The 14,662-nt window shown below is 34.5% G+C and overlaps 1 protein-coding gene across 2 annotated transcripts in view; it reads right to left on the reverse strand.

The window, feature by feature from the left end:
- LOC130662732 (RAD50-interacting protein 1-like) overlaps nucleotides 1-14,662 on the reverse strand; it is a 49,305-nt gene that overhangs the window by 19,526 nt on the left and 15,117 nt on the right. For both annotated transcript variants that reach the window (XR_008989087.1, XM_057461650.1), the window contains exons 4-7: nucleotides 3,962-4,096; nucleotides 3,466-3,574; nucleotides 2,513-2,620; nucleotides 2,201-2,417 (exon numbers count right to left, since the gene is read on the reverse strand). Coding sequence is in view for 1 of the 2 variants with exons in the window: in XM_057461650.1 (XP_057317633.1) it covers nucleotides 2,201-2,417; nucleotides 2,513-2,620; nucleotides 3,466-3,574; nucleotides 3,962-4,096 (569 nt within the window). In the remaining variant the exon portion in view is untranslated. The remainder of the gene's footprint in view (nucleotides 1-2,200; nucleotides 2,418-2,512; nucleotides 2,621-3,465; nucleotides 3,575-3,961; nucleotides 4,097-14,662) is intronic.

The raw sequence follows: 14,662 nt of genomic DNA on the forward strand, positions 1-14,662 counted from the left end.
AGAGACTAGTCAATAAGGCCCGTGGAAAAATCCACTAAGGCGCAGAAAAACAATGGAAAATTAGGTTGCTTTAGATTTTTTGCTGACGTCAGCAGTGCATATACAAAAAGAAAATTGGTGAAATTTAATCATTTGTTGTCTGTAATGTGCAGAGGTTAAAACCCTTATCAAAATAATGTATAGTATCGTATGTTTTTGAAAAGAGCCTAAGGAGATATAGGGTATAAAAATTTTGCTGACGTCAGCAAAGTTCCTACCAAAAGTTCCAAAGAAAAATTTCTTCACAAATTCGTACACCCGTTGCATTCATCATATAGATCTTGAAATGCTGATCAAGAAAATGTATAGGAACATGAACTTTTGACAAACGGTTGCAGAGATATTGGGGTTTGTAGGTTTTGTGATGACGCCATCAACCCGTCCATTCCGAAACGGATTCAAGGACCCAGGTTTGGGAAACTTACCCAAATTGGTCCCAGGTGGTCCCTAGTTACCCACGCGGTGAAAAATCATTGACGTCACCACCTCGTTTCCAAGTTATTTGGCCTCAAAGTTTTAAGTGCACTGTAACGGCTTCAATAATTTAATATAGGATATTGACGTTAAAGTAATATTATTGACGTCGCGCCGTAACGTCAGAAAATTTAACATATTGGATATGCATTTTTCGGCAACATCAAAGGAAAATGACGATATCCACTTTGCCTGTTACAGACACACGGAACTGGCTTATTAATATATAGATGGCTAACTGACACTGCAAGCAATATCCTCAGAATCCATAAATTTTCAAAATTGTGAGAAGTTACTTTTACGAAATAAGTACCCATTTTTAAAATTAGAGAGAAGGACAAGAAAAGGCAAAGATCGTGAAACAATCTTCTTTCAAAAATTAGTTCCTTAAGGCAGAAATACACTATCATTTTTCAATGATCATTTTCCAATAAAACATTCCAATGACATTAAAAATGACAAATTTTGGCGCAAATACACTATCATGTTTTTCTTTGCAACATGACCTCTGAAAAAGAAATAGCAGCTGCTGTTGTTGTGTATATTTTATCAAAAAAGAGAGCCAAACGTAGGAAAAGAAAGCAAAGAAAAATGTTTAGACACCATGTACGGAAGCAACAACTACAGAAATGACGCGAAAGATATCAGGGATAAATTTTGTGCGTACTTTAACTCCCCCGGTGCTGTTCCATGGCAAGAAAAATTTGTCTGAAATTTATACCCACCATCGAAGAAGTTGTTTTTCTTGGGACGATGGAGTCACGTAGGAATAGCAAGGACTGAAAGTATGGCCATTTACTTTCGTAAACATCATCTCGTCCTGCTCCACTTTTGTTGCTGTTGTTTACTTTCTTCAATTCTGAGCTGAAATAACTTCGCAGTGTATTTATTTTACTCCTCACTACTTTCTCTAAAAAGAAAAACAGATCATAAAAACATGCACGTTTTTCTTTTCTCATCCAAACCATTCGAAATAACACAAACCTTCCATTCCTAGTCTACCTTTGAATATCACATAACTTTTTGCCTTCTCGTTTCTGTCCTTATAGAAAGGGGATTTAACATCCCACAAACTGGGCTGGCTTCTTCAAATCTCAATAAAATTTTTGGTCGCTTCTTGCGTCTTCATTCTCGGGTGAATTACTTGTTCAAATCTTTGTTTTTTAACTATGTTTACGCCTAAACTACATCGCGTGCAACAAACACGTGTGCGAAAACAATGGATTCGATTTAAAACAATAAAAAAAAAATGTCATTGAAAAATTAAAAGTTGAACATGTTCAACTTTTAATTTTTAAGGATCATTGGAAATGAGAGTGTAAAAAATGACATTTTTTCTGTATACACTGTCACTTTTCAATGATAATTGGAAAATGATCATTGAAAAATGATAGTGTATTTCAGCCTTTACGGTTTTTGAACATAAAACTGATATACAGATAAATGCAAGTTTGTTACTTTTGTCAATAAAGTTGCATACAATGTTTCCTCTTGAACTGTAATACTGAGACATTGGTCATATTCTCATGCAGACAGCTAAGAAGAATGGATAAATCCATATCTTCAGACCTGTTTGTAGGAATAGACCAGATATTAAATAAACAAGAAACAAGAATTGTATCAACCAGAGGATGGAGGTTCAAGCCATGCATTAGCTGTGAGTAACATGCAACACCAAAAGACTTACAGTTCTGTTCCAAGCCCAACCAGTGTTCTAGAAATACATCTTGCAGCAACACTTGAAGGCAGCCATTGGAGGTTCCAGTGAGTGTAGTGAGTTCTTTTTTAAACATTAATGTTTCGTCGATGTAGTGCGCAAGCAATACGTCTGTCTCAATTACTTCATTTAACGTTACAGCAAGTTTCTCTTCACAAAGCTTTAACAATTCACTGATAATCTGTGTCTAAATATTACAATGATACAGACCACTATGACGCTATGGTGATACAATGATAATAATTCACAACTTTGACTTCATATCAAATAATTTCTGTTTACCTTTATATTTAGATCCAAACTTTCATCTACAATCGTTTGGACATAATCAGAGTAAAACTGTTCATGGTCACGTATCCAGTTGATTACTTGTGTGTAATACCACTCTGGCTAAAACATAACAGCATAGGTACCCAGTGGTAAAACATATACTAACATGATGTTGAGTATCATGGCTTATCTGTATTGACATACTCTACTGAGAATTTACACCAATCAAAACTCTGATCATGACAAGATAATATTGTCAGTAAATATAGTGTTTAGTGTACAGGGTGACCACTAATAAAATGAGAACAAAAGTAAGGATATTAAGGAAAATTAAGGAGACACTTGACATTTTTAAGGGTATTTTTCTGCGAACAAGAATAAAAAATTTAAAAAATAAGGATAATTAAGGAGAAAACTAATTTAAGTTCTCCATCTTTAATGCTACATACTATGTTCTTTGATAAGAAAATTATACATATTATACAAGTATACATATAAATTATGCCCTGAAAGATAGAAAATATAGGATTTCAGGTAACAGAGAAATATGTCTTATTTCACTGGTGATGAACAATCCATAAACACATTACCAAAAACGTTACGATCGGAAAAATTAAGAAATAAGGAGAAATTAGGGAGAATAGCTAAAATTTCAATTTTTTTAAGCATATTTAAGTACTTTTAAGGAGATTTTTTGTTTAAGGTTATTTAAGGTATTTAAGGAGGAGTGGCCACTCAATGTCACAATTCCAGACTGAAAATAAACACACCACGTGCAGCTATATATACAAATTGTCAGACGGCTTTTTTTTTGTTTTTATTTTGCGTTGATAAAAAGGATATGCGCACACATTTCTATTAAAAAAAAATATAAACAAAAACCACAGTAGTCAAATAAATCCTTCATTGTTGTCGTTTGTAGTTCATATAAACATGCGATACTTAAAATCAATCAAAAAATTCACCTTTTTGATGTTATTTGTGTGCTTTTCTCCATAGAAATGGAAATGGAAACGTTTCACCATAGGCTTCACTAAGAGCTGTGAAACAAGAGAAATATCACCTTCCCTTGATCTGATTATATGTTAAGAATACAAGCATAAAAATATTGACAAAAAACAAAACTCGATCGATATACACAATGTTAACTGTATATGGATCGAGTTGTGTTGTGACATCCGAATATACAGTAGTGTCCCAATTAAAGCCATACAGAAGTTACAACTACTTATTTGATAATGTAACAGAATGTGAGACAAGAAATGTTCGCTTCTATATAACACTTGTTAATAAACTGAAAGATCTTGATGCTGTGGCTGGTATATACTTGCAACATTTTTTAAAAACCACATCCAATTTAAGCTCTCCTAAATTTATTGCCACGCAATGCATAATTACCAACTTTAGTAGAACTATTTTGCCAAGATACTGACAGAAAACAAATATAGACTGCAAGGATACAGTGGTTTGAGTTTTGCTAAACACAATAAAATTTTCCTAAAGTTTGATTCTGTGTCTTCTTTCTTGCTAAACAAGGGTGATGATATTCCAGTAGGAAATGGGTACTTCATTGCTATTAACAATGCGTCGAACTCACTAAACAAAGAAGAAATAAAAACAAAATCAATAAATAAGTCTTTACTTAATTCCAACCTTGAACATATTGTGAATACTTATTAAAATACTTATTAAAATACAAAATAAAAATTGCAAAACTATTTACATGCATTGTTACTATCTCGCCTGCGAGGATAGTAATAATGCATAAATTTAAAAAATTTGCTGACGTCGGCAAAGACGTGCCATAAAACATTTTTTTTAGAGCTTCGTATATCTGTTGCCTTTATTGTATAGGTCTTGAAACGCTGATCAAGACAATGTATAGATTTTTAGGTGCAGTGTAATGGTTTCACTAAGGTTAATGTGGAGAGGTTAAAACACTGATGAGAAAAATGCATAGGATCATGGGTTTTCCAGGAACGTATAAGGAAATATAAGGGTTTGAAAATTTTGCTGCAACCCGCAAAAGCATAAAAATGTCTTCATCGTATAGATCTTGAAACGCTGATCAAGAAAAAGTATAGGTTCATGTGTCTTTTACAAACGGTTGCAGAAATATTGGGTTTAAAGGTTTCATGAAGATGTCATGAACCGTCCATTCCGAAACGGATTCAAGGACCCAGGTTTGGAAAAATTACCTAAGTTGGTCCTAGGTGGTCCTAAGTTACCCACGCGGTGAAAAATCATTGATCTCACCACCTTGTTTCAAGTTATTTGCCCTCAAAGTTTTAGGTGCACTGTAATGGCTTCATTAATTTAATATAGCATATTAATGTTAAAGTAGTGTTATTTTTGTCGCGTCGTAACGTCAAAAAATTTAGCATATTAGACATGCATTATTCGGTGACATCATCATCATCATCATCATCATTCTCGGCTTAACGTCCGTTTTCCATGCTAGCATGGGTTGGACGGGGTATATTAATGACCCTCTTCCAATCTGATCTAGACTGTGTTAGATCTAACCTCCACGTCTGTCCTTATAACCTCCTGCCAAGTCTTTCTCGGTCTGCCTCTGGGCTTTGCCCCAGGAACTATAAGTCTCTACACTTTCTTACCCAATTATCCTCCTCCATTCTTTCCAAGTGCCACAGCCAATTTAATCTTCTTATCTGGATAACATCTTTAAGTCTACGGAGACTTAGCCTGCTTCTTAGCTCATCTGAACTCTTTCTGTCTCTCAGACTGGCGTTACACATCCACCTAACCATTCTCATATCATTCCTTTCTAAACGGTCAAGATCTTCCTGCTTCACTGCCCACATCTCACTACCGTACAACATAACACTTCTTACACAGGTCAACAAAGGAAGTAACTCTCTGACCTTTTTCCAAGCAGAACCTATCCTGCAAGTAACACTTCTTCCAACACCACCTTCACTGCCCAACATATCACCTAAGTAACAGAAGTTCTCGACTATCTCTAACGAGCCACTGTTGTACATCATTAAAGCTGAATGTCAGCTCTTAACCTTCCACTAATACTACTTCACTTCTTATGTACCCAATGCTTGCAAGTTTGACAAAAAATTGAGTTACTACCAACCCCTTTCCTGCAAACTCCACAAGGCCACTTTCCAACTACAAGGTCACACTTGGCTGCAATGCTACTAATCATGATTTTACACTTTTCTGTGTTTACCTTTAGCCCTTTCTCTTCTAGTCCTTTCTTCCACTTCTCAAACTTTTCAACTAATTCTTCCATCGACTCTGCTATGAGAACCAAATCATCTGCATACAATAACTCCCATGGACAACCTGTTCTGAACTCCATCGACAGCGCTTCTAAGACTAGAACAAACAACAAAGGACTAAGTACAGAACCCTGATGTACACCAACATTTACACTAAGTTCATCACTAAGTGAATCGTTAATCCTGACACGACTTTTTGCATTGCTGTACATAGACTGTACCATCGGAACTAGCCACTCATCCACACCTAATTTTCTCATAGCCCACCAAATAACTTTACGTGGCACTCTATCAAAAGCTTTCTCTAAATCTACAAAGGCAAAATAGAGATTCTTTCTCTTTCCTAAATACTTTTCCTGAAGCTGGCTGAGTAAAAATATTGCATCTGTAGTGCCACACCCTGGAACAAAACCAAATTGCATCTTATCTATATCAATTCTTTCTCTAAGTAACTTATCAATCACTCTTTCAATAACTTTCATTACTTGATCAACCAACTTCAAACCTCTATAGTTACCCCTTTCTAATGGATCACCCTTGCCCTTGAAGCAATTCACTATTACACTCGACTGCCACTCACTCGGAATAGCACCATCCTTTATAATCTGGTTAGCAAGACTTGTAATAAGCTTAACTCCAATATATCCAGATGCTTTTACCATCTCTGCAACAATACCTGATACTCCTGCAGCCTTGCCAATCTTCAATTTCTTAATAGCCTCCACCACCCATTCTGTCTTGATCTGCATAGCTGGCCCTTCTACAACATCATCGTCAGACACATCCCAATCAAACTCAGTGTCAAGCAACCTCTGATAATAATTCCTCCAAGCTACCCTTTTCTCCTCCTCTGTGCTAGCCAAAACACCTTCATCATTACGTATACACTTCTCACCTACAACATCTTGATTAGTCTTCTTCATTTGCTTTGCTATCTTGAATACCTCATGGTGCTGGTCTTCCCTTCTTAACACATCTGCAAATCTGTTTCTCTCTGCTTCTGATTTTGCCTTATACACTGCTGTATGAGCACGACGCTTAGCTTCTAAGTAAATATTTTTACTACCACCTGACTTCCACTCTTTCCAAAGTTTCCTCTTTTCCTTTATACGCTGGTCAACCTCATTATTCTACCACCAAGTCCGTCTATGTCTAGCTGGTCCTTTCGTCCACCCACAGGTATCATCAGAAACTTCTAGAAGACAATTCTTCAAAGTAGTCCTGCTGAACTGTTGCACTAAATTGTCTTGCTACAATCTCTTCCTTCAGCTTCCAGACTTTTCAACGGGCCTGTACTTTCCCTTAGCTTCTCTAACACTCTTTAAGATAATATCACAAACCAGCAACCTATGCTGGGAAACACACTCTACCCCGATATAACTTTCACGTCCTTCACCAATTTCTTGTCTGACGTTCTAACCAGGGAGTAATCTATCTGTGTCTTACAACCACCCGACTCATATGTTATCAGCCTACTGTCTCTTACTGAATGATATGTTGCAAACCACCATGTCCGTTGCCATTCCAAACTCAAGCAATCTCTCCCCTTCCTTATTTCTGCTCCCAAATCCATAGCCTCCATGCACACCTCTATAACCTTCAGATGACTTCCCAACATGACCAATAAAGTCGCCGCCCACCATCACAAGTTCAGTGTCTCCAAACTTTGATGTGACTGTTATTAACTCATCATAAAAGTTATCTTTATCTTCCTCACTGAGTCCACACTGTGGAGCATAAACTGACAGAAAAGTTACAATCCTATTACCTATCAAAAACTTTATCACTATAATACGACTATTTACATGCATAACATCTATTACTTTTTCTACCCACTTCTCTGCAACGAATATGCCAACTCCTCCATATCCATCACTATTACCAATCCAAAAAAGCTTATACCTTGCCCTCCTACCTTCCACAAATCTAACTGAAGCTCCTCTCCACCTGACTTCCTGAACACAACACATATCAACGTTCTAACATTTCAACTACTTCACCTGCTCTGCCTCTCAGAGTACCAACATTTACACTAGCCATCCTCAACCTAGTGTTATCTACCTTGTGATGTGATAGCTGGGTAACGGTCTGACGATGCTCACACCTGACATCTGTCCTACCGTGCGCACACCTTCACTCCTTAGAGTTCCAGCCCCGTTTACGCAGTTTGTCTGATCAACTATTCTTACGGCTATTAATAAAGAGTTTTGGCATTGTTTTACAGCTGGATGCCCTTCCTAGCGCCAACCGTTCACAGACCGGACTGGGTGTTTTTTAAAGTAACACCATCACTATGTGGCATATCATGGGGCTTCCACAATCGCCCCTTTAAACTAAGGTATGGTGGAGGACGTTCAACTCCTCTCTTGTCTCTTAAAGAGACCCTTCACCTGAAGAACATCAAAGAAAAATAAGCATATCAACTTTGCCTATTACAGACACACAGAACTGGACTATTATTATATAGACTAGTTGATAAGGCCCGTGGAAGAATCCACTGCGGCAGAAGATTAGGTTGTTTTGTAGATTTTGCTAACGTCACCAGTGCATACAAAAAAAATTGGCGAAATGTAGTTTATCTGTTGCCTGTAATGCGCGTAGATTGAAACACTGATAAAAATAAGTGTTCACAAACAAATAAGGAGATATATATAAGTGTTTTAAAATTTTGCTGACGTCAGCAAAGTCCTCTAAAGTACAAATAAAAAATTTCTTTAGAAATTTGCACTGTAAAATCCACTTAGGCAGGAGTACATTGGAAAAGAGAATGGTAACTTATATTTTGATGATGTCTGCCAGGACCCATCAATACACAATATTTTTCCCTGAAAATTGTTTACACGTTGCTTCCAATGTGTAGAGCTTGAATCAAAATAAAGTATAGAATCACGTACAACACCAACAATAATAATAAAGTCATAAATGACACATCTCAAATATTTACATCTTATAAAGTGATTACGTTTGATTACGTTGAAGACCTTTAATATTTAAATCAAGTGTCAAAAACATCAAATTTATATCTAGAAAATCATTTATTCGGTTACATACTATCCTGTTCCCCAAAAACATACACAAAATGTAAAAATTATATAACCGGTTAAGAACGCAAAACTTTTTCTTAGTATGATGATCTGTAGTGACCTTTACCAACCATTTTAAACGTAAATGTCAAAAAAGAATAAGGAGTAAATTTTAAATGAACAAAGATACTGTTTTTGGAATATATATGGTCCGTCCTCACAAAAGTTTGCACAAAATGTAAAACAGATTGGTTTTTGAGGAGCATATCCAAATCAACGAAAATCAGTTCATTTAGCATGTCCTATATTGCCATTGCCCATAAATCTTCCACATAAAGGTTATGAAACACATCAAATTATCGAAAAATCAGGCATTTCATCATACAATATAAAAAACAAAAAAGTTAAATTGCCAATAATGTCTACAACCCCCTGTAAAAATAACCTGGCATTTTACATGTAGGCTGACAAAGTTTAACAGGATATGTCAGAAATAAAACAATAAAAAATAAGTTAACACACATGCTTTAAATTCTGAAAAAAATTATTCCACTTGTCATATTGGTTGGGTCCCCTTGTTAAGTTTACAGGAAATGTGAAAATAATTATACTCTTAAAAAAATACATCCTACTTTACTATCCTGAAAAGTTCAAGTCTTTGAAAGATTTTGTAGGTAGCTAGCTAGCTTATTACATCATAATTCGTGCTCATAAAAGAAGAAAAATTTGGAAACTAAGGTGGCTAGCTATAGATAATTGAAAAAGAGGAATAACAACATAAGTCATCATAGGTTAGAGCTAGCCATGGGGATGGGAAGAGTAGGATCTGGAGGCTAGCTAACAGTAGCTAAGACACCCCCAGTTAAATATACTTATAATGAGAACATTTAGCTAAAACTAAAGCTAGCTATTTATGCTTAGTAAAACACATATAAAGAGAAACAATAGTAAAGTAAAAATAATAACATCACAGTGAGCACACATTAATTATGCAACAAAATTTCCACAAATATGGCTACTTTAAGAATTTGAGGCTTTTGGGCGGGTGGTTTTTGCTGAAAAAAGGGAGCCTGCTTGCTCCAGCGACATAAAAACCAAACGTCTAAAAATATCAAAGTTCTTACTATTTGTGATTTCAAATCGACTTCAAATTCTAGCCTTTATTTTCTACTTCTAACTTTCTTTACTTCTAGCTTCACTTCTCACTTTCAACTTAACATTTCTACTTCTTCACTTGAACTTTTTATATATGCTCTTTTCACTTTTTTCAAGACGAAGGGACCATTCTTTTTTTGTTGTTTTTTTCAGTGTGTTAAATTTATTTCAGCAAATCAAGTTGCTCCATTTTGATCACGTGATGTAAACAAAGTAAACCTGCTAGCAAAATGGATATAACTTTTTCGGAGACTTTAAAGGAAATTTCGGCTACATCAACGGAAAATGAACACATCAACTTTGCCTGTTACGGACAGACACACACAGTCTCCGTATTATTATAGAGAAAAAATCCACTAAGGCAGCATAAAAATGAAAAAGGTCATTTGAATTTTTATGACGTCAGCAACCCATCCACAAAAAAAATTAGAACCTTGTTTTGCCTCTACAATGTAAAGATTAAACTGCTTAAAAATTAAAGATTAAAAATCAAAAAAATGTGTATGATCATATGGTTTTGATGAAAGCCAAGAGGATAAAAGGGTTTAAAATTTTGCTGACGCCAGCAATGGCCTGTCAAAAGCCCTAATTTTTTTTAAAAAATTCGTATACCTGTTACCTTCATCGTATAGATCTTGAAACGCTGATCAAGAAAATGTATAGGATTATGTACTTTTGACAAACGGTTGCAGAGATACTAAGGTTTGAAGGTTTTCTGATGGAGTCATCAACCCGTCCATTCTGAAACGGATTTGGGAACCCAGGTTTGGGAAACTTACCCAAATTGGTCACAGGTGGTCCCTAATTACCCAAGCTGTGAAATATCATTGACGTCACCACCTCGTTTCCAAGTTATTTGGCCTCAAAGTTTTAGATGCACTGTAGTTTAGATCTAACACAGTCTAGATCAGATTGGAAGAGGGTCATTAATATACTTCGTCCAACCCATACTAGCATGGAAAACGGACGTTAAGCCAAGAATGATGATGATGATGATGTAATGGCTTCATTAATTTTATAAAAGATATTGACGTTAAAGTAGTGATATTGACGTCGCACAGTAACGTCAGAAAATTTAACATATTAGACATCGCTTTTTGGCAACATCAAAGGAAAATGAACACATCCACTTTGCCTGTCACAGACAGACGGACACACTTAGCGTATTATTATATAGACTAGTCGAATTCCCGTGGAAGAATCCACTGAATCTCTCATTGAATCCATGTAAGGAATACCAAACACAAACATACAATACAGTAATTTGAATTTTTAAAACTTACAATCCAAACTCGACCCCCGGGCTTCTTGATTCTTTTTTATAACGGGATGGCAAAAAGCCCTGGGATTGAGGTTGCTCACAATCTGCATTATTCTATATTTATACCCGCTGAAACAAAACTTTTAAAAATATAAGGAGTTACAACAACAAAATAAAAATGAAAATAAAATAAAAAAATAAAAATGCAATCAAATTCCAATCAGTTCTCTTTGTAACGTTATATAATGGCACTTTTTTTTCTTTATAAAAATATTTCTGACAACAACATTAACTTTTTATAATCGGTATATTGTATATCTACCGTAATATTTCAATCCAAATTATTAAAAGAACAGTTTGCCCCACAGACCCAAGCTTATAGTCAAGAAAATCAATTATTTTGAAACGTGATGTGCATGATAACAATGCAGTGTTTTCGAATTTAAGAATCGAACATATTTCAAACGGTCGCAACATCGTAACAGATGTAAACATTGATTTAGTTTTCTTACATTTTAAGTTTGTTTACATTAAAGTTTTTTATAACGACATTAACGCTACGAAGCGGTAAAAACAGTAACAACGGAAAAATTACTTTTTACAATAGAATAAAGTAAAGGTTGTTATATTTAGCTATAGCTATTGGCAAATCATTTTTATGTTTAGAACAAACAATCCAGGTTTGACATATTCTTAGGATGTTCTTAATTACTGACAAATTGTTCAAAGCATATTCTTACAATAAACAAAATATTTTCTGGCTCAAGACACAACAAAAATATTAAATGTTTAAGGGAACATTTAGCTCTGAAAATTAAAACATTTACATTTCAGATTCAAATTACATTCATATTCGAATTCGACAGATTTTTTTTACAAGGAAGCAACCTCGGGCCCAGAACACAAAAATGAGCTTTAATCTAACCTGATGATAAGAAGCATTGCCATGCCTTGTTTGAAATAACTTTTTTTCAGGATTAAAAAAGAGGCAACCTTCTTCGCTTCGGTTTCCTTTTTCAGTTGATAAACAACTTGTTTCCGTGAGATATGGCGCGCACATTGTAAACTGGGGGTAAAATTAAATTATTCTATCTATAACGACCCCGTGGGGCTATTAAAACAAAAACAAAATAAAAACATTTAAAAAATAAATACATTAGTTTTAATAAATTAAAAAAAAACAGAGTTTTATTTTTTAAAGTAATCAGAAAAAAGAATTAAAAGTTTAAATAGTAACCCCTTGATTTGCGTTTTTTAACTTAGTAAATTTTAGCGTAAAGCCATGCTTTGGGGACACAATGCATGAGAAATAAGAAAGTGACCCGCATATTTTTGTCCTTGGCCTCACTGTGCGCACACATAAGGCGTATTAATATATAGATTCTGATTTTTTGGACAACATAAAGAACTCAAATGTGAGGAAGTCAGTTTTTTGATAATTTTTTCCTCAGCCAAATAATGGCAAATTCGTGGGCAAAATCGTATTAATGCGTATTCACTAAATCTCACATTAAACCGATATAAGGGATACCAAACAAAAACATAACACAGTAATTTGAATTTTCAAAACTCACATTTCAACCTTGACCCAAGGCTCTTTGACTCTTTTATAACAGGGCAAAAAGAGAAAAAGCCCTGGCATCGAGGTTGCTCACAATCTGCATTATTCTATGTTTATAACCGCTGAAAAAAAACATCTAAAAAGATAAGCATGCGCAACAAAAAAATTATAAAAAAAATTATGAAAATGGAAAATGTCAAAAAAAAACAAAGGCGTCTACACCAGGGAAAAAAAGGATACCAAACATAAAAAAACAATCCAACATTTTTCGTTAAGTCATACAAAATCGGATATTCAGTCTATTGCATACGACAAGCCTTCCAAAGTCATACTCAAAATATAAGAAATTAATAGTTGAAAACACATAAAAGAGAAATATAAAAACTTGAATCATTTGGTATATTGTATATCTACCGAAATATTTCAATCCAAAATATTAAAAGAACAGTTTGCTTTAACAGACCCAAACTTATAATCAAGAAAATCACGCATAAAATGAAAGAAGATAACAATGCAGTGTTTTCGAATTTAAGAATCGAATATATTTCAAACGATTGTAATGTAACAGATGTAAAGATTGATTTAACTTCGTTTACATTTAGGTTAATTATAACGAGATCAACACTTTAACAATTTAAGTTTAGGTTTTGGGTTCTCAATGTTCTTAACTTTTTGACAAATGTTATCCTTATTATTCTCAATTATGTTCTTAGTATGACTATTGCCTGAAAATACCTTTTAATGCCTTAATAAAATAAAGCCAGGGAATTCCACGAAGAAAACAACATGCGTGCTACACATCGCATGCGTAAATCTATTTTAGTAAATTTGCGCGTGCGTTTTTCCGATTTTTTTCCTGGTTTATTTCACTCTTATCAGTCCCATGAGTGTTCTTTAAGTGGTGTAAAAGTGCTAAATATATTAACAAAACACCTTGGTTCGTTGTAGGAAGTCATTTATATATAATTAAATTTAAACAGTGGACAAAGAGACGCTGACACGTGCTACACATTGCACTTATTGCAATGGTCTGCCATTTTGTTTGTAGTGCTATTTATCTCCAACCTTGTTCCAAGGGTTATATTTTCTCCGTAGGTTATCTATTATCTATAACAATGGTCAAAATGGGAGTCATTTTTTCTTTATTGAGGTTTTATTTTAAATTAAATTTAATTTTAAATAAAATGTTCAACACACATTTAATTTCACACAGGCAGAAAAAAACACATTTAATTTAAACACAGGGAAAAAAACTTTTTAAAAAAGTGGTTATAAACTGTTTTTAATGATACAGTTGAAGCTGTCTATGTAAAACGATTGATTTTTGGAATACAGTTTTTAATAGTTAAATGCTTAAGCATAGCCTGAAGCGGCGACATTAACTACGCTGTAGAAAATTAACTTTTATAATTCCTTAGTTAATTTTTTTTATTTAACGCGAGTAAAGAGCGTTATTAGCGCGTGCAATGAATCGCACGCCTGAATAGCTGTTGCGCGTGTGTAGGCGCGTGCGCGTGTGATCGCACGCATCTCATGGAATTCCCTGTAAAGCATGCTGTAAGTTACTATAGTCAGCTAATGGCAATTTCTACAACATGTAACGGTCCATTGCATTGATACAAAAAAAGTTCAGTTATTTGATGTACAATAAAAAAAGTAAACTTTTAATTTTGCGCGTCATAAAAATGTTCATATGTAAAACAAACTATCAAGTTTAGACATATTTTTAAGATATTCTAAATTTCTGACCTATTTTTCAGAGTATATTCTTTACAAAATAAGTGCTTCAAGAAAATATTTTTCGGCTTATGACACAACAACAACTTAATATTTAAGGAAAAATTTAGCTCTGAAAGAAACGGTTAAAAAATCGTTATACACCAAAATTCATTTCTCTATCAAATAATT

This window comes from Hydractinia symbiolongicarpus, chromosome 10 (assembly GCF_029227915.1).
Source record: "Hydractinia symbiolongicarpus strain clone_291-10 chromosome 10, HSymV2.1, whole genome shotgun sequence".
NCBI classification, from domain to species: Eukaryota; Metazoa; Cnidaria; class Hydrozoa; order Anthoathecata; family Hydractiniidae; genus Hydractinia; species Hydractinia symbiolongicarpus.